The following is a 20397-nucleotide window of genomic DNA, read 5'->3' on the forward strand; positions in this document are numbered from 1 at the left end:
CATATACTTACATTTTGCCCGCCATGTTAATGTAGTCGCCACGTGCATTTCCGGTCAACTCATTGTCATTCGAGCACTAAGTCCCCGCTAACGTCTGGCACTAAGAAAGTTTTCGCGACCTTGCTCATGATATAGAGATCTGAATTAGTCAACAATCTCAACATATTGCGATATAGTATGAAATTATAGCAGAGTGCAGCGTTTTGTAACTGTCAGATTAAAGCAATCCAACGATATACAACGTTAGCGTGGACCAGTTTTCGTAAAGATGAGGTTTCTTTGCTAACTTTTTGTGGCCTGCAGCATACAGGCGTTAAGGATTCTAGGTGGTTGGAAAAAAACATTACGGTGTATTATCGTAATATACAATTATCTTAAACCAGAATATACTATTATACTATATTAGCTGTATTATATTCCGTAACCACCTTGAATCCTGGATCTAGTTTTTATGTTAGGTAAAATTCAAAACTTTTTTGCACGTAAAATATGATGAAGAAAATTCGGAATATTGTCACACATGATGTGTAGATTAAAATAAAATATGTGCAAAAACGAGTTGAAAAGTTATGTTGGTTGGCAAAGAAAACTGTGTAAATAAATTTCGATACGAATTTTAATATTTCCATACACTTACTTATATCAGGTAATAAAAGTTGTCCGCTTAGCGGCAAGGTACATTGACACATTAATAAATTAACTTAAACTATATCAGTCTGGCAGTCGCGCCGAGCGCGTGGCTTAACTTAGTATCACAGATGAGTAGAGCGGTGGGTCGCGTAAAGTGCACCCGGGCGGGCCGCGCGGGCCGGGGCGGCGGGGGCGGCGGTCACTCGTCCGACGCGGACGACAGCTGGGTACTGCCGCCCGAGCTGAAGGAGCCTCGGCACGCACCCGCCTCTCCAGCGTTTCCCGCCGGCGGCGCTTCTCTAGCGTTCCCGGGCGATAGGGTTTTCAGCAGCTCCAAGGCCGCGCGAGCGCGCTGCCCGTCTGCTACCGCCGCCGACGCCGCGCCCGAGGCGCGCTCCCACGCGCTTTTCTCAGGCAACAGCAAGCGACGTGCCTCGCGCTGCACGCGTCGCGACCGCAGCGCAAACAGGAACGGGGAAGCCGCAGACGCCAGCAGCAGGAGCGCGAGGGCGGGCGTGCGGGCGTACTCGCCTAGCCCAGGCGCGGCCGCTGACACCGCGGCTGTGACGGCGTGTGGGATATGCAGCATCACTAGCGCGCCGGTAAGGATCCCGACGCGGGCCGCGCGGGACTCCTCACGGTAGCGGAAAAGTGATGCATTTGAAATTCTGCACCGGATCGACGTAATCCTCGAGCCGTTTGCGGAAGGGATCGGCGTCCGCGGCTGTACGGCCAGCAGAGGCGCCGCTAGCGATGGAGCAGAGCTCACCGCCGGCAAGCCTTTCCTCAAATCCTCATTCGATTTCCCATCTTTTCGCGCATTTCTCAAACTTGCGACAGAGGGGCACCGACGCGGCTGATCTGGAGGAAGCAGAAACGGGCCGAATTTGCGGTCAGCCTCTTCCGTGGGACCGTTTTCGGGTACATCAATCTTAAGAGTTAGGCCTTCGCCTTCTTCTATGAGATCTGGTAAGTTGGCATGAGGTTCGTGGAGCTGCAGCGCGCTGGCCCCGTGGGCTCGCGCTCGGAGACCGGAGGAGCGCGCCGCTCGGTAAATTCTCGCGTACATAACGCAGACAACGGTAACGGGAGCGAGGATGCCAAGAATTAAGTACACTATGGAATAGACTAGCTCGACGCCCTGCACGATTGGCTCGTCCGGGTAGAAGTGGCGAACTACGGCAATGGTGGCGCGAATCGCTGCTACCGAAGCGGCGATGAGCCAAGTAGTGGCGCAGAGGACGACGGGCCGGCGTTGAAGGAGGCGGGTGTGGCAACGCAGCGGATCTGTCACTGCGTGGTGTTGGTCCAGTGCGATCAGCGTGACGGAGAGGAGTGCGGCAAGGCTGCAAGCGGCAGCGGCGGCATCGCCCGCCTCCAACCAGGCCATCTGTTCCGATCGAATCAGTGTGGAATGTTCGCCAAACAGCGCAGGCGCCAACATGGACGTCGTCAGAAAATTCGTCGCCAGCAAGTTTATGACGAACCTGTAACAATAGAAACGCGAATTAGGAATGTTTGCCACACTCGATGTTGATCTGGGTGCGCTCGCTCTCAAACAAGGCGCTCGCAAGGTTGTGTCAATTTTCTACGTATTAATCAGCGGTTTTATGGCTTCGTCCTGATTTTGTGGAGTAATTAATCAGAGAACAATCAGAATCAATCAAGCTTTGTTTTGTAAATATTTCTTAAGGTAATGAACGTTCGTAAATTGCTCACGTATCGGTTTTGCGAATTCCGGAAGTTTTCCGTCCAATTCGCCGGCCCTGTACATCAATATATATGGTAGACGATAATCCCTTAATGAACTAATTGACATAAATTTGACGTAATAATCATTAGTTGATAAAACATTTAGGTACGTGTACCAATATCAACACAATAAAACATTTTGTTCAAGTTGCTGAAGTATGTTCTAAAGATCAACTGTAAACTACGAGTATGTGCTTACTATTTAAGCATTATACGAGTACATGTGTTACCCATCAAGGGCTTTGGGTATTGTAACGTACCTAAAGCTATTACAGTATGACCTTTACCCTACCCAAAGTTACGACAGCACAATTGCACTGTTTCCATCAACGCGTACGCAACTCTGTGTACAACACTGCCATTTATTACATATAGTCATTAGGTAGTGAATAATTGTTTTATGTCCGGCGATTTATATTCTATACAGTCAATGTTACCTACTGTTTGATTAATCAATGGTACTCGTATTGTTAGCAACTGAGTTTTAAATAACACAAACGTGTCAAGGCAAAAAAGTAAACTAATTATATATTATATATTTGGTCAACGAGAAAAAGATTTGGGCTCATCGCACAAAATGTTGACAGATTTCGATGATAAAGGTAGCGGTTGTGTGCCTTTGGCAGCGCAATAATGTACAGTCAAGGGCATAAATATCCCAAGGTTTCAAAAATATGTGTACGCTCTTACACCTAAGACAATAAAGTCGTGTTCACATATTTTTGAGCCATTTGTCTGGATCTATATTTTTACCTTCGACTGTACACACAATATGTGCACACAAAAATATCGTTAAATAAATTGTAGGTTCAACATAATAAACATCATTATTTTTACTTTAATTATATTACATCATAGATTATTTTTACCTACATCATAATTATGATAAAATAATCGTAGTAACGTGGTAGTAACTAGTGTTGTCGTAGCAAATTTTCCGTCCCATTAAAAATCTTATAGGTATATCACAGGAAATAACTACTTTATTTTTCTTAATGGTTACGTTGACCGATGCCAAAACTTTTCAAAGGTCAATGACACACAATCATGTGAACAAAATCACTTCCGAATATTTGTTTGTTTACGTAATAATACGTTTTTATTAATAACAAATTAATCTTTTGCTGATGGTATGTCATGATTAGAAGTGTGACTTTCAAATTAAACATGATTGACGGACATTCCGAGTCAGCATGACATGGTCACATTAAATCACATATAATACCTATACATGTACATCAATTGCCCAAAGGTTAAGTGGAAGAGATCCCTGAAAGGGATAAGTTCGCCTTTATATTAATGATATATTTCCTGTTTTATGTTTCTTTTTTGTACAATAAAGTGTTTAACTACTACTATTACTATATCAGATTAATATCTGATACAAGCTAATGCTTGTTCTAACTTCGATGAGCGCATTATTATATACGTACTTTGAATTATATATATTTATTACACTATTGTTATTTTGATACCCTTATTTGGTTTTCTTAAAAAAATCTAAAATGAGCATATTGATGCTCCTTGATTTTCAGCAATATCTACAAATCATCTTACTGTCATCGCCAAGGTTGGGGATTAAAATAATTCAGGAAGAAGCATTTCCCTTTTTATTTCAAGGGAAGGCTACTTCATTTAAAACGCGCCACATAAACAAAATCGGATAAAACCTCGTCAGAGGATGATTGAAATAAGTCGCTGTCTGATATGTTTGTTTGTACCAGAAGTTATTGATAGGTGATTCGTTAATAAAATGTAGAATTTTATTTTAAACCATTACTATAAGCAAAGATAGATATAACTCCGTAATAGATGGATACAGTCTAAGGAAAAAACGTGCCTCGAAAATCAAGAAAATTTGATTCTCGTTCAGAGGGCGCTACTAGTTTTGTCCTACAGTCGTATAGATGGCGTTGACGGTTTCGTTTGTTATTTAACAATTTTAACGCATATCAGTGAAAGAACATGGGTCAAAATCATAAAAATAATTAATGCAAATAAAAAAAATCATTTATCCATATTTAAATACATTTTATCGTATTTTTATAAATATTTATATTTAGTTTTAAAGTGTGTCGACAGATGGCAGTGAATTTACTGGGGTTACAAAATTTACTATGACAGTACCGCTCTAGTATAAGTTACTCTATGCTATAAGTATCTGAAATGTTAATAAAATTCGGGATTTGATTATTTGTGTTATTCAATGCTTTTGCTGCTGTTAGAGCATAAACCGTCTAGAGCATAAGCTCCTATTCGTATGAATAATTCCGAAGGGAAATGAAACTTTATACAGGTAGTTATTTAATATAGGTATCTGTAGTTTTATTAAAATCTTATAATGTGTTATCTTTATGTTTTATGAACCTATATTTTTTAATCTTTGAAGCTTAAATCAAATTGAATTTTGATGGCGATATGTGACGACTGATTTCTATTAGTTAAGTCCCCCTTCGCAACAGCCATCCACACTACAAACCAGAATATACTCCCATCACATACATTATGTATATTGCCCTTGGATCGCGATGACCCTCAAGCAGTATTTGAAAATCAAATCATGCATAAATTGTATATAATTGCATTTGTATTTCTCTCGTATGCGGAATCGATCCAATTCAATGTATATAATCGTAAACATGCATTGGAATACAAGACCATTGGTTGACAATGCTGCATGTTAACATGAGCCTTGTGGTGCAGAAATGTTTCATGGTCTTACATTCATTAATTTGATTAGAAATTGTAATTGCTATCGAATGTCAATATTTATAGTGCAATAGGAATATTTGCTTACGATGAACTATGCACATCTATTTTCAAATCTGTACGAGTCGCTTTTGTGTAGATTTTTTTTAAATTTAATCGAAAAGAAGCTCCTAATATACAAAACGGTACTAAGGCCAATTTTCTAATGTACGGATGCGAAGCCTGGACACTAACACAAAAAGAGGAGCGCGCGATGCTGGTAGAGCTGAGCGGAAGATCCACCGCAAAATATTGGGACCCACACGTCGAGAGGATGGAACCTGGAGACTCCGCAAGAACCAGGAAATTGAAGATATGGTGTTCGATCATTGGAGAAACGAAAGCCGCCAGACTCCGATGGCTCGGGCACGTAGTCCGGATGGGTTAAGATCGCCCAGTCTGGAGGGCGTACTCTGGAGTACCAATTGGCCGAAGACCGTCTGGACGCCCTAGGTATTATAATTATACCGCTGGCGAGACGAAGTGCAAAAAGACATTAGCGAACTCGGCGTCGTCGACTGGACAGAAACGGCTTTGGACAGAGTAGCATGGCAGTCTTTGGTGTCTGAGGCCAAGATCCACTTCGGGTCGTTGCGCCACAGCAATAAGTAAGTACACGAAACAAACAGAAAAGTTTTGGAGATAAAAATAAGTTCAAAAACTAATACCCGACTACTGAAAATCGCGCTCTAAAAAGTATGATCATACAGAAAATATTAATGTATTGTATATTTCACACTGTTTTCATATAAACCTTAACCTTCAAGACTTTCATTTCGAATAAGAAAAAATGTACTTACGAAAGTTTAGAAAATTAGTCATAATTTATCTTTAATTTGCGATTTCGTCAAAAAAATATATGTCGAGGTCATGACTGACCGTGACACCTGGGCAAGTCTTGTATATTGTTTATTTAGCATATCGTTTAAGAAGATGTTGGCTAATAATGAATTTACAATCTCTTAAACGTGCGAACTAGATAAATGTCTTTGATATATACTGTAAACTGTAAGGTGCAGTCCTTTAGTCGATTTTAAAAATTTTACTTGTGTAAAATTTTAACAACTCCTTTTTTATAAAATGTTTGCTACAAATACTCGAGAATACATTTTTTTACATATTGATTTATCGTAACTTACGGAGTAAATTTGTCTAGCAAAAGAACCGTCGATTTATCGCCATTTTTTATTCTACTCGTCATCTTAAATTATTACGGCCTTCATTACGATTATTACGATCACAGTGGCGCCAAAAGTTCTAGCTAGAGTGAGCTGATGTTTATTTTTTTATGAAAACAGATTCGAGATCGCGTTATTTTTAGCCAAATTGTTAATTAAAGATTATTTTGCGTAGGTTTGTAATATCGCTAGCCTATTTTATTCATTAATATTATACCTCATTAGCTTTCAAAAATATAATATTAGAATATTCTCTAATGATTAAATCATTAACCTACTTTTTTCAACCTTGATATGAAACACGCGTTAAGTTAAGCAGTCAATGACAAATTGTAAAAGAAGAAAGCGCAAATGACGGCAATTTCATTTTAAAAATGCCTCATATCGCTTATTTATGACTCATAATTTTTAATGTGTCAATGACAAAAGTGTATTTTTCCAGAAATAATTTGACCTAGATTTCATTGCAATCGTGTTAAAAAAATTGCAAATCAGTGTAAATATTAGGTAATCACTTTGATAACTATATCGTAAAGTTTATGGTTATATTGAAGATGTTTAAAGTGTTCTGATCGGGCTTGTTTTGAAAAGTTTTATTATAAACATTGTAATTTACGGTCGTAGGTATAGTGAAAAAGAGAGCAAGGTTAGGATACCCCCGTCTCTAGACGTTTTATGTATTTAAATATTAGGTAGAATATGTTGTTTAATAAGGCTTTGGCACTTAAGGAGCGTTAATACCTAATACTTCTCTTCTGGTTAATTCCTCTAAAGAATTTAACTAACCCAATCTTCAATTACCTATATAAAAAAACCGCCCAAGTGCGAGCCGGACTCGCGCACGAAGGGTTCCGTATATGGGGCATTTTCTATGAAAAGGGACCTTATTGTCGATGGCGCTTACGCCGCACAGCGTCGCGCGGCATTGTATTTATATCGGAGCATCGTTTATAATGGCGTAAGCGCCCTCGACAATAAGGTCTCTTTTTATAAAAAATACCACATATACCATTACGCAAAAAACGGCAAAATAAATCACGTTTGTTGTATGGGAGCTCCACTATAATATTTATTTTACTCTGTTATTAGTATTTGTTGTTATAGCGGCAACAGAAATCTGTGAAACATCATCTGTGAAAATTTAAACTGTCTAGCTATCACGGTTCATGAGAGCCTGGTGACAGACAGACGGACAGCGGAGTCTTAGTAAAAGGGTCCCGTTTTTACTTTTTGGGTACGGAACCCTAAAAACTACTAATGTGTATTTCTGTGTGTTATTTCAAACACGATCTAATATTCCATCATAATTAGAGTTATTTTGGGATTACTGGACGGTCTGAAATTCTTGAAATTACGAATACACCTTATACCATTTGACCTGGTGTTCACCCCTTGGATTTCCCATTCAACTATTGATCGAAACAACCCTCTGCGTGACAAGTTTTTTTAAATACATAAAAATGAATCGTGTGTTGACTTGACATGACCACGAAATGGATGGAATCACGAAATATTATGAAATTACATGTGAAGTTACTTTTAACATGAATGCTTTGCCCATAGGTACTTTTTTTGTGCACGTGCTAGTCTTTTTAAAAATACCTATTAATTAAATACGATTTTAGAAAAATACTCGTAATGAACAAACTGTTTTGCAACAACAAGCAGCTATGCAGTCAAACATCAACAGCAGGCAGGGGTCAACAGTCAGTTTTTGCAAATAAAAACGTCAGATGACTTGCTGATTACCAATTACGTCACTATTATTAACACCTTGTTGGTATAGTCTGGAGTTTACATGTTTTGTCGTTACTAAAAGTACTTAGATCTGGTTAGTAAAACTGTTGACTTTCTGTGTAAGTTGCCATACGCAATAGCTAGCCTGGTTTATTACCACATTAGTTCGCCTATATTCTGAAGGACGCTCGTGTCGCAACAAAAAATATATTAAATCATCCAGACAGGATTAAATTTTGAATGTTTCCACCCACTTCCTATCGGCCGTGACCGTGACCAGATGCCAGAAGAGCGGACAAATCGCTCTGCGCCTCGCCCGCATATATACATCCAAATGTCGGCCATGGGGATTCATAAAATATATATGAGTATTAAAAAAGTTAGGCATGAAGCCATTCATGCCTAACTTAAAAAAAACAACGTTGGAGTCGTTTGACGTCATTGACGTAGACCGATTCTGTCGTTTTGTCACGTAACTACATAATTCATTATTTTTCAAAACATTAGAAAAATATTTATGAATGGAAAAGTAAACCATTGTATCATATGAGTATATTTCGTCGTGATACTTTTTTATTTGTCTTCGACAAGCTAAATAAGTAAAAAATAACTCGACCAGATATTTTTATACAACCTGTTTTTTGGTAGTCACCACACCTTATAAAACAAAGTCCCCCGCCGCGTCTGTGTGTATGTATGTTCGCGATAAACTCACACTACTGAACGGATTTTTATGCGGTTTTCACCTATCAATAGACTGATTCTTGAGGAAGGTTTAGGTGTATAATTAGTTAAGGTTTTGTGTGTGGTGACTACAACTCCACACTACCACTTTGCACGCGTTTGTAAACTTTACGTTTCTTTATTATTATAAACTTTATATGCATCAGAGTTTGATTTCTACACCGCTGAATAGTAATCCATATGAGTAACCCTTGCGAACCCGGGGCGGGTCGCTAGTCAGTTAAAAAGATATATATCTATGTCACTAAAGTAAGAAACGGCTAATACTTCATTATACACATACCTACTTTTGCACATATACTTTGCTAAAATTACAACCCTTTTTTGGGTTTTGCTCTAATGCGGTAAGAAGGCTTATGCTTAATAAGTTTATTCTTTAAGATGATTAATGTTGTTCTGCCAATAAACCAACCACAATAATTGAACATCAAAAATTCTATCAATCTTAATTTTGTGGCCACTTAATTTTAATTTTAAAATTCCGTCCAACTTTGCCGTTTATTCTATATTTAGCCATAATAAACAAGGCGCGGTTTCGTTTCTTGTAACTTTTTAAATCTTTGATGACTAAAGCTCTTCGTGGAACCGGCCAGCAAGCATTCCTAATTACCAGTTGGCCTGGAAAAATGTTACTGACTTGTTGAACGGTGTTGTTCAAATAGCGTTTGACTACAATCTAATTTTCGTTAGGAAAATGCAAATAGATCTATGTAAAAAAATGATAGGTACATTTTTTTTTATACTACGTCGATGGCAAACAAGCATACAGCCCGCCTGATGTTAAGCAGTCTCCGTAGCCTATGTACGCCTGCAACTTCAAAGGAGTACATATAAATTTGTATATCAGTTTGTTTTTGAGAGCATGAGTTGTAAATTCTGACTCACTTTACTTTCGTACCCATATAAACTCCGCTTTATATCAAGATCTTATTGATTCCTTGCAATAAAATACATCGATGTCACTACTAATTTGTTCCTTTATTCAGTGGGATGCAAACTTGTTTCTATTTCAATAATTAATGGAACTGTGGAATATTTTACAACAAACTGACTGCGAAGTGAAATGAATCAAGTCGACAACGAGTTTCTGTTTATCATGGAACACCATCAAAAATCTTTTGTTAATAGAAATTTCTTATTTCCACGTTAATATTACAATAATACTGTATCTTTCCACAGTGCATACTAATGTGCATGTTTACATTCCCATGACGATAATAAAAGCTTCTGTTTATCAAATATCGTGCCAATTTGTTTATGTTTTGTCATTAAGTGCTATACACTAAATACACTCAAGTTCAAAATCGTTCACAACAATTGGGAGTCTTGGTCGCTAACCGACTGACAGGCGAAGTAGGTTAATGCCAATCTACGCCACTTTAGCGCGTGTACGTGTATGTTCAGTAATAAAGCTAATTGCCTCATAGTAAAATTTTCCTTTTATGATCATTAGAAAAAAGAACTATTATAAAGGATGATTCAGGAGACGTGATGAGGATCAACCCTACGCATTAAGTAGATAATAACCTATTGGCCTTGTTACTTAAATCGATACGACCAATTAACATTTACTGAATGTGTAGATTTTGGCCTGCTCCTCTCATCAGTTATTAGTTTGGTTAGATTATCTGATCCTTTTTACGAACTGTATAGAAAGTTTCAAGATTTTTTTCATTTTATAAGCTATACATCTTATGATTAAGTCGGCTTAGTGATGCAATATTATGATATCATCGCTTTTCGTACAAGTGATAAAAAAAAATCTATCTCCGTTTGATACAAAAACAATAAACGGACTAATGTACTCGCGCATGACTTGACAGAACCAGGAAGTGTATCGGTTTCCATATCCATATAAGCTGTTCATAATGAATCAATTAAGACACAATGGCTCCATGTGATTGTATTAAAAGCCTGAGTTAATTTAAGACCGTTTTGTGGGTGTCTAAAGGGTTTTCCTATCCGTGTTTCTCAGGGTCTTTCCACTTAAGACGGGTCATTACGAGGCACGAGAATGATGGTAATGATTTAGCATTATCATTAATAAGTAGCATGACGCCTTGTTTTTGCGGAATCCGCGGGGTTTACCTACAGACAAGATTTTATATGTCATCTTTAAGTAAAAATAGTGCACTCAAGAGCAATCAAAATGGGTTATGTATGAATATTTTATACTAAGGAACTCGTTTTCATTGATATTGTGTGTAAGGGTGTAAATGGTATGGATTACCCTGAATTAAGAAATTTTGTCCGACGTTAAGACGTCAGAGGCTCAAATATTCAAAGATACAGTATTTTTATAGTGGGCTTATTAGGTTAAGGACATGCTCGCAAACCTATCTGAGATTATACTTTGGTCACACGTGTTTGTATTGTGCATGATTCAGTAGTAACGCTGACATCGTCTAGTGACCAATAGCTATCGTCTTTCTCATATGTACTGAAACAATAAAGAAGAAAGCTGCCTTTGATACACCAACTTTACTATAGTAAGAGCTTTCTATGGTCACATTACAATTCTTTACTGTCATTGTATAAAGAATGCAACTAGGTAATAATCATGTCATTTGCAATACCTAATAATGATTCAAACTATCCCATTTCATTAAGAAAGACCTCATTGTATTGTAAGGAACGGAAAATTTCCTCAATCAAGTCCAATTTATTGCACGACAGGCACAATTATAGAAAACCGCTTATTTCCACCTAAGGCAAGTAACAGACATTGCGTCATGGACTAATCCTACAAATTATATGAGTTAGACTTTAACATAGGGCTTGCTAATGACAAAGGTCTCATGTTGTCATGCGCAAGCGCATCCGCTTTTGGGGGACTTTTCTGTGATGATGCTTAATGCTATCAATATGCTATTTGTATCGAATTTTTGTTGGTTGTTTTATTACTCGGATTAATTTAAATACAATAGTTATCTCTACAACTGTAAATAGTTTAACTTAAAATTATTTTAAACGGGTTACACACGTAGGTATTATTACTGTGTTGTATGGTAGGTTCTATGAAATTGTAATCTTTAACATTAATATTTAAGCTTATTCATCATCATCATCAAAACGTAGCGTTGCTTACTTGTCTCTAAACTCTAAATTCAACACTGAAGACAGTAGGTAAAGGTAATAAACATTAGTAGATAAGCGAGGGGATCTTGTTTTAAATAACGGAGAATCCGCAAAATTACCCAAGTTATTTACGTAATAACAAGTTAATAGAATATTTATGAACCGTCTCTGGATGGTCTAAAACAATAATTTTCCCTACAGTAAACAAATTTACTACTCCCTAAGTGATTTGGAAATAAAAGTAGAAATACATCTTAGATACATGTAACTTTCTATCTATTTGATGAATTATTTAAACATAAGTTTGAAATCGAGGTCGATATGATATTTTTAAAGCTCTCCAAGTAAACAGAAAGTTTACAAGTCAAAACCGTCAACAGTGAAACGCTTAAAAAAACAACAAGTCACAGAGAAAATAGATTAAAAGGAAGAAAATAAATTTCTGTCTAAAAGCCAAAAGAGCAACGCTCTACGCTCCCTTATAGGTACTTGTGGATGTATACAAAAAACCTATACCTATGTATACAAAAAACTGTCAGAGTAATACGACGAGACGTATTGTAGTCAAGAACATTATATTGGGATTATACTGCTTCGAAAAATAATTCTAAAGGTAGGTATAGTAATTTGGGTGGCCGGAATGATCGTATAGATAAACTGTTTATTTTACATTGATTGTTAATGATGGTTATAAATTAGACAATTAATATATATTAATGTTTCATTAATTCACGCTTTGGCATCGTGTAAATAATGGGATGATTTTCCAAGTGGTATTACCATTAAATTAAATTAAATGAACAATTAAAAACCTTAATGTATGATGTAATCAAAAGGGTCAAAAAGTAAAGGAAACTAGAATACATGTCATATATGTAATTGATAAATAGATAGTTATATAAATGTTACTACAGTATTTATACACAAGTTTGAGATCAAATCAAAATATTTTGTGTGTTTTGTGTGTTGTCTGTGATCCGGCCTTCACCACTGGAGGGCATCGTCACTTTTTCTTTAATTTATGACATCTATTTCAGTTTAGTACAGTATTTATGTTGTGTATTTTATGTTGGTAGCACTACTTACAAGGATTTCTTATCTGTGGTGATGTTCTATTGACCCGCAGCGCAGTATTGCCAGTAGATAAGCAAGTAATTTTCCTAACGACACTGAGCATTTGAATGCACTCTTTGTTTATAAGTGCGCTCTTAATGGCTTCAATAGAAGCTTTTAAGATTAAAAATGAACATAAAACAAGTAGTTTTCTGTTTTTTTTTTTAAGACATTAGTATTGACGTTTCAAAGTTCATCATTCGATATTTAATATCTATGTATTACATACCGACGACATATTCTGGCGACCGAAGAGCTGGCAGCTTTCTCGCGCAACGTATTAGCATCGCAATACAGCGGGGAAATGCTGCCAGCATACTTGGCACCATGCCAAAGGGGCCACATTTTCTACATTTATTTTAGTTTTATTTAGTTTTAGTTTTTAGTTTTATTTTATTACAGATAAGTTCGTTTTTAACAAAAAGTATTTTTAAAGACTTAGGTAGTGACCCCGCCTGCGAAGCATAACGTCCCAGCCGTCCCAGGTTCGAATCCTGCTAAGGGCAAACAATTATTTGTGCGTTTATCCTAAATATTAGTAAATATACCAATTTTTTACATACTCGGTATCTACTTATGTATTTTCAGTATTTTTAATAAAAAGTCAGAATTGGAACAATGTATGTTTTTTTTCGTAAATAAGCGATGCAGCTCCATTAAGAACATGGTTACGTCATACGAGTACATATTTTTCAATACCGTAAAAAAAGCATTGTCGTCACCGCCGTATGCGCACGGCGTTCGTTGTCGTTGATACTTCGGCGAAACCAGTTTTGCAAACTTACATTTGCCGTTCACAAAGGCGGCAATCAATATAACTCGTTTGGTAGAAATAAAAGTTGGTTGCAATAAAAAAAGTTGTCTCGTTCTCGTCCTTTTAACGGCGGAAATGTTGCCATGGCAAAAAACGTTCAAAATGGCGTCGTTCCGATTTGGTGCTAATAATCCATTACGCTGTGATTAGCAGCGGTCGCCATTGTAATTTGTATTGTTAATGTTTGCCGACGAATCCGGTGGGAGTGGAAAATTCCCTACCTTCCACAATATATAGCATTATAAGTACGATATATAGGTTAGGTACCACGTACGATTGTCTTATCTATTATACTCAATTAACGGCTGAAACTTGGCAGCTTCCGACCATTAATCTTTTTTAGAAATACCTCGATTTGTCTTTTAAAATTGCGTGCAGAATAATTTAGTTTCAGTATTAAAGTAAAAGCTTCTTTGTTCAAATGGGAAAGTATGTCATTAGTCCACGAGTACCGAGATATCTTGCCACGAGCCGTAGGCGAGTGGCAAGACTCGGGACGAGTGAATAATGACATTTCCGCACGTTTATCGAACGACGTTTTTTAATACAGTTGCGAAAAAATAAGAAAAACAACAAGTAAGAAATTCGAAACTTTTATATGATTAATTCTGTGACATCATGGACATTGACATTATGAAGAGGTGTTTTTTTAGCTTTTATTCGACTAGAATGGATTTTGTTATTATTATTGAACCCACTTCAATAATTTTTTTTTTCAAATGCATGTTCTATAAGACAGAAACAATTATAAATATAAAACATTGTACTAGTATTACCTGAATATCGCTATTTACGATTATTTGTGTATCAAATATTTATAAAAACAATATCGAATGTTGCCTTTGGAAGCTTAAAACATTCTTGCAGTAAGAAAAAACGCCTCTTCTTTGACAGGCGTTCCGTTCCATTCAGACAACTTGTTAAGTTCGGTTTTTCAACATTAAAAAATAAACGTATAATAATACTTATAATGATGAAGAGGTAAGTAATAAAATATGAAATATGCATATTTTTCGTATTCTTACATTAACAGTAGGTTTTTAGGTATGTTGATTACGACGTTTAAAGGAAACTAATATTAACACTCATCAATAAGTAGTCATAAATTGGAAGTATAAATTAAAAAAATTGGAAAAGTAAAAAGCACTAGTTCGCGAAAACCAACTTTCCGCACACTAAACAGCCACGAAAAGTAGCACTTTTTGAGCAACTGTATTAAAAAAATATTTAAGCTAGTGTATGCAAGTACTCGCATACCAGAAGACCGGTTTCTAGTGCAGATTTAAAGCGCACTCTCCCTCTCGTATTACTGTTTCCGTTAAAGCTGCATTATAAACAAAATTTTGTAACTTTCAAATAGGTATTTCTTATCAAAGAAAAATACGGAATAAATAATTCTTTCAATTTAGAAACTAAATATTGTTCTATTTTGAATATGAAATTTGATCGCAGGCAAATGATTAGTCATGATTGTTTATTGATGTCCATTAATAACTGTTCATAGTGATTTGTCAAACGGAGTTTCTATCGGATCTATTGGACAAATAGCTTTGAAGTAAGTAGTCGCTTTGCCCAACATTGACATTGATTTGAAAGCTATTTCTGTTTTCTATAGTTTATACGTAATACCGTATTACTCGTATTACGTAATACAATTTAAGCGTGCGTCAGAAGTGGAAAGGATCTTTTAAAACCCTATGCGTTTATGGTAAGTAATTAACTGCTTTCCGATTTAACCTTTATAGTCTTAATCTACGTATTTATGTTAATGTCTGACGCAGATCGAAATTAACACAGGAAATGTTAAATAATACGTAGGAGAGGAAATACACGCGTACGTAGTAGACTCGCTTTAAAAGGTGGGTATATTTTCATAAAGTTCCTTCGAGTTGAATAGTCTCATTATTTTTGATTATCTTTTCCTTTGAAAATTCCCCGGCAACCATAGGAGTTGGTGAGAAAACAACAGTAACTTCAGAACAAAGTTTGATCGTTATTTACTTACGTGCATAATTTTATTCAAGTTAGGCTCTCAAGGAGTCAACGACTTTAGGAAAGTTCTGTTATTAATTTGAGGGCTATGAGCATTACTGCGCCAGGTTAGAGAAAGAAACCATGATCTACACACTTATAATCTTTTTAGAAGGGTATTTGTTAAACTAATGCTCACAATGAACTCACTCACTCCTTCTATCCTTTTCAAGTTGATCGCCACGAAAAGCTCACGTTTTCACTTTCATTCAAATTGAATTACATACTCAGTTTAACAAAAGACCATAACTCTTTTGTGCACAGCATAGACAAAAGACACTATTAACATTTTTACTTACATTCAAAGCAGCACCCATCTTTGTCTACGTTCCGTTGCACTCGGCCTTCGGCAATGCTCAATGTTGAATAATGTAATTGATTACAATGATTACCTAACCATTTAGGAGTGACGGCACCGACTTTTATTTATATAAAGAACTACTGGACTTTTCACATTGTTCAGATTGCCGAGGATGTATCGTGCATATCTAATTAAGCTCAAATTCCTTATCTGATAGTTTCATTGTTGACCACAAGGTAAAGGATGACTTACGAATGAGTTACGAAATATTATACGCGTAGGAATACCAAGTTTGTTTAAGTTTGCATATTCGTGCAAGTGGCGAGGTTTGTAGCGTCACGCGTCACGCACTTTCGAGCCTGCGTTTCTCGCGTTCGCTACCTATTAATGCGTTCTCAAACTTATTGGCTCACTATATTCCCACAAAATGTGTAAATGTGAAATAAAAGGTGAAGGGAAATTTGTCTTATAAATGGACAGTGTTTCTTCCTGTTCTGAATTTAATTTAATCTTACTAATAGTTAAATTAATAATCCAGTTTGAATGTTTCTTATTTGAGTACGCAAAAAGTGACAGAGCAGATTTATTTGAAATTTAGCACACAATCAGTTTAAACTCCAGGGGCCTATTGCATTATAAAATACAAGCTAATAGGTACTATTAGAGATTTTGTATGTAAAATCACTACAATAGTAGGTATTATCTTGTATTTTATTATACAATAAGCCCCAGGTTTAAATATAGAATACCACTTATCCCTGAAAATCAACGGGTTCCATGCAAACGCAGTCACATGCCGTTGTTACTTAACTTAGGTATATTTTCTTGTTACATTGCTATTAATTTTATGCCGGTGTTGCCAGTGATCCTTATATGACCTGAACAAAATTATTCAATAGAATATCAAGGAAGTGAAGGTATAGCAAAGACACGGACATGGAACAAGGCTCGAAGGTGAAAGGAGCTAATTTTGTTTGAATAAAATCAATTAACGCGTGCCAATTTATAAACTTATCGGTTTATAAAACAAACAAGTTAATTCAGTATTTAAATGTTTTTCTCATGCTAAATTATGGTGCATTAAGATAAGTTCGAGAAAGGAAAACGGTCAGGCATTGAACCTTTTAAAGTCGGTTAAGACACAGACAATGTTAGGTATGTTGTGGCTGTACAATACGGGCGCATTGTTCCAGCGGAAGCGGTTCAGGTGATGTCTATTGTTCGAGTAAGCCCATTGTTAAGTCTACTCAAACTCGCATGAACCTGAGCGGGAAAATCGTTTCAAATTCAATTTAAAAAAATATCGCAATCAAGTTGAAGGCTAAAATACTATTGAATATAATACTATTTAAAATCCATCACCAAAAGTGTGGTATTATTAACAAAAAACGTTGTTACTATTTAAATTTGCAAATGTTTTTAAGCGTTTTAGGCTTTGCTTCCATTATCAAAAACGACAGATCGTTTGTTATTGTTACTCGTTTAAAAAAAGAAAGGTCAGTAGGTTGTCTGTGCAAATTTTTCGAAAGAGGCTGTGTTGCCAGCGTTATCCTGTGTACAAACCAAGGTCACTCGGTCAATACTCGGTATTTAAACTTTATTGCAACTAACTGGTACCTAGCCGTGAAATGGATCTTATTACTTACGCGGAAAATTTGCGGCGTATCGACGAAGGAAAACCCGGGAATTTGAACCAAACAACGGTATGCTGTATAAATAAGCTGAAGCTACATGTAAAGTTTAAAGCGCGGAGTCAATAAAACATGTCCTAATGGTTTTTTTTTGGTTAATTTGATGCTAAGGTGTAATGTTTTTCATAGGATAATAATGATCATTCCTTAATTACGACAATTTAAACTTTGAAAAACTACTGAAGATGCATTAAGGCCATATAATGTATTCGAAGACAATGGATCACAAATGGGACATTAATTAAATAGAAATCATGAAATTTTACAAAAGTTCGATACTCTTTTGTTTTCGTTAATCAACCTAGTTTCCATGAAACTTTCCTTTTCGGCGCCGCTATAAAAGGTGCTCCAAAAGATGCTTGGGAATTTGTGTGACATCACACAAGCCGGGGATTAGACTTGCCCGATAAGGTAATACTATCTTAAGCCGTGGTAGCGGAAAGTAACCGCTAAAATAATTAGCAGCATCAATAAAATTAAACGTTTGATGTGCGCTAGAATTTAATAGAATTACGCCAACAGTAAGAAAAACATGTGCTGGATTTCACGTATGCAACAACACTATTGCAATGGAAAACGTGTAACTCATAGTTAGTAAAAAGCACATGGAATGACATACTATTAAACTATATGTCGTAGAATATTATTTTCAAGTACCGATAATATAGGTACTATTTGTTCACAATTCACTTTATTTCTTAGATTAGATAGCGGACATCGGAATGATCAGTTCCTGAACTCGCCTTCACCTTATTATTGCTGACAACTGACCTAATTTTATTATATTTTTAAACTGTGTTCAGTAAGATTCTTATCTTTAATTTACCTGTTTTGATATAGACTTGGGTCGAGGTAGAACGTGTAACTATGTACGTATTACGAAATAATGCGAAACATTTTTTTTTGTAATTATAGGTTTTCATTGATGCAATTCAAGAAACAGGAGGAATCTCTGGCTTTGAGACATTTGGGCTACCGAAATTGTCACAGTAACTACTCATTTTTTTAACCAGGTGAATTGAATGAAATTATGAATATACATAACCGCTAACAATTCAGTATAACCGCTAGCAATTCGAATGAATGAATTATTTTAACACGAGGAGTGAACTGATGGATGACGCAGTGTGAAAGACCAAATGGAATGATTCAAGTTGCTTACTTTTATCGTGTAATATAATTGATTAGATGGTAATTCCAAGGTATTATCATGTAGTTGCCATGTCGACTTTTTACATTGTTTTACACTTTACGATATATTATGGAGTTATGGTAGATAATTTATGCACGCGGTGTTTCATTCTGAATTCTCATATACATTAAAATATATTTTTTATTGTTCTAAATAAACAATACAATTAGAATAAGAACATCCACGAATAGTCCATAAACGCATTGATTGCTGGCATGACAACTCAAATTCAAAGTCAAAAATCACTATTCTGTATCATACATAATTATATTACATATATTATATATATTGTATCATACATATATTACATATATATATATATATATATATATATATATATATATATATATATAGATATATATATTACAATAAATTTATGGACAATGACTCAACTATGACTCGACTTGTAATAAAAATAATATTCTATTTATATCCCAGACCGATAAAAAAGATATTACATAATCGCCTACAATATTTCCCAGAATGCTTTGGACAGACATAATCCATCTAATAATAGTATAAGGTAATTATCTGACTATTTTTATCAACATACTTTTGCGAAATAAAGGCATTCCCATCCCAAAGGAAAATAAACTGACCCGATTCGGTGTAACTATCCTGGGATTCAATGAATATCTAAAAATAAACTAAGCTTTTAATTTCTACCGTTATACAATAAGGTATTATTTGGCTTTCATTAATTAGTTTTCATTAAAATTATTATTTACCGTGTAATCATTTAACGGAAATTCTATGGACGAGTACATAGTCTTTGTCATTTTATATTTAGCCAGACGCCTTTGACGGTATTAAACTTTTTTTCTACTGGTGACCTTTTTCCCAAAGATATTTTATTAAAATACCTCTAGGCTTTTATGAAATAACTTGATTTATTTGGAGACGTATAGTAAATACAAAAAGATAAAATAAAATATGTCATAAATGCTAGCGACAGTTTAGTTTCTTCATCGTCTGATCTTTTTAATGCAGGTGAACTTTATTTATTTATTTATTACATTTGCCACTATTGTTAAATCTGACAGTTGACAATCAACGGAATTAGCCAATTGCCAGCCCATTGTTGTCTTCGCCATTTCCATTAAATGGTGACACAGTAATTCCAGTCCCATCATTGCCACGACCACTGCCGACTAATTATTAGAACAATGGTTGTCCATGCAAACAAAAAACGACTCGTATCCTGTTGAGATTGCACTAAGTCATAACATTTTACAGTTTTTCTCTTTTTGCTCTACAGATGGCGTTTGTATCAGTTGTCGGACTTGGGTCCGTTTGTATGATTTTCGGTATTATATTAAAATTATATAATTATTGATGTCAGTAATGTTTATTCTACAGAGCAATCAGGAACATTGATTAAAAGCGAT

The 20397-nt window shown here is 35.8% G+C and overlaps 1 protein-coding gene across 1 annotated transcript in view; it reads right to left on the reverse strand.

The window, feature by feature from the left end:
- Nucleotides 1-598: 598 nt before the first annotated feature.
- Nucleotides 599-20397, reverse strand: part of LOC134750206 (5-hydroxytryptamine receptor 1A-alpha) — a 31033-nt gene continuing 11234 nt past the window's right edge. The window contains exon 2 of the mRNA XM_063685338.1: nucleotides 599-2117. Within this exon, the coding sequence (XP_063541408.1) occupies nucleotides 830-2117 (1288 nt within the window). The 3' untranslated portion in view covers nucleotides 599-829. The remainder of the gene's footprint in view (nucleotides 2118-20397) is intronic.

Source organism: Cydia strobilella, chromosome 19 (assembly GCF_947568885.1).
Source record: "Cydia strobilella chromosome 19, ilCydStro3.1, whole genome shotgun sequence".
NCBI classification, from domain to species: Eukaryota; Metazoa; Arthropoda; class Insecta; order Lepidoptera; family Tortricidae; genus Cydia; species Cydia strobilella.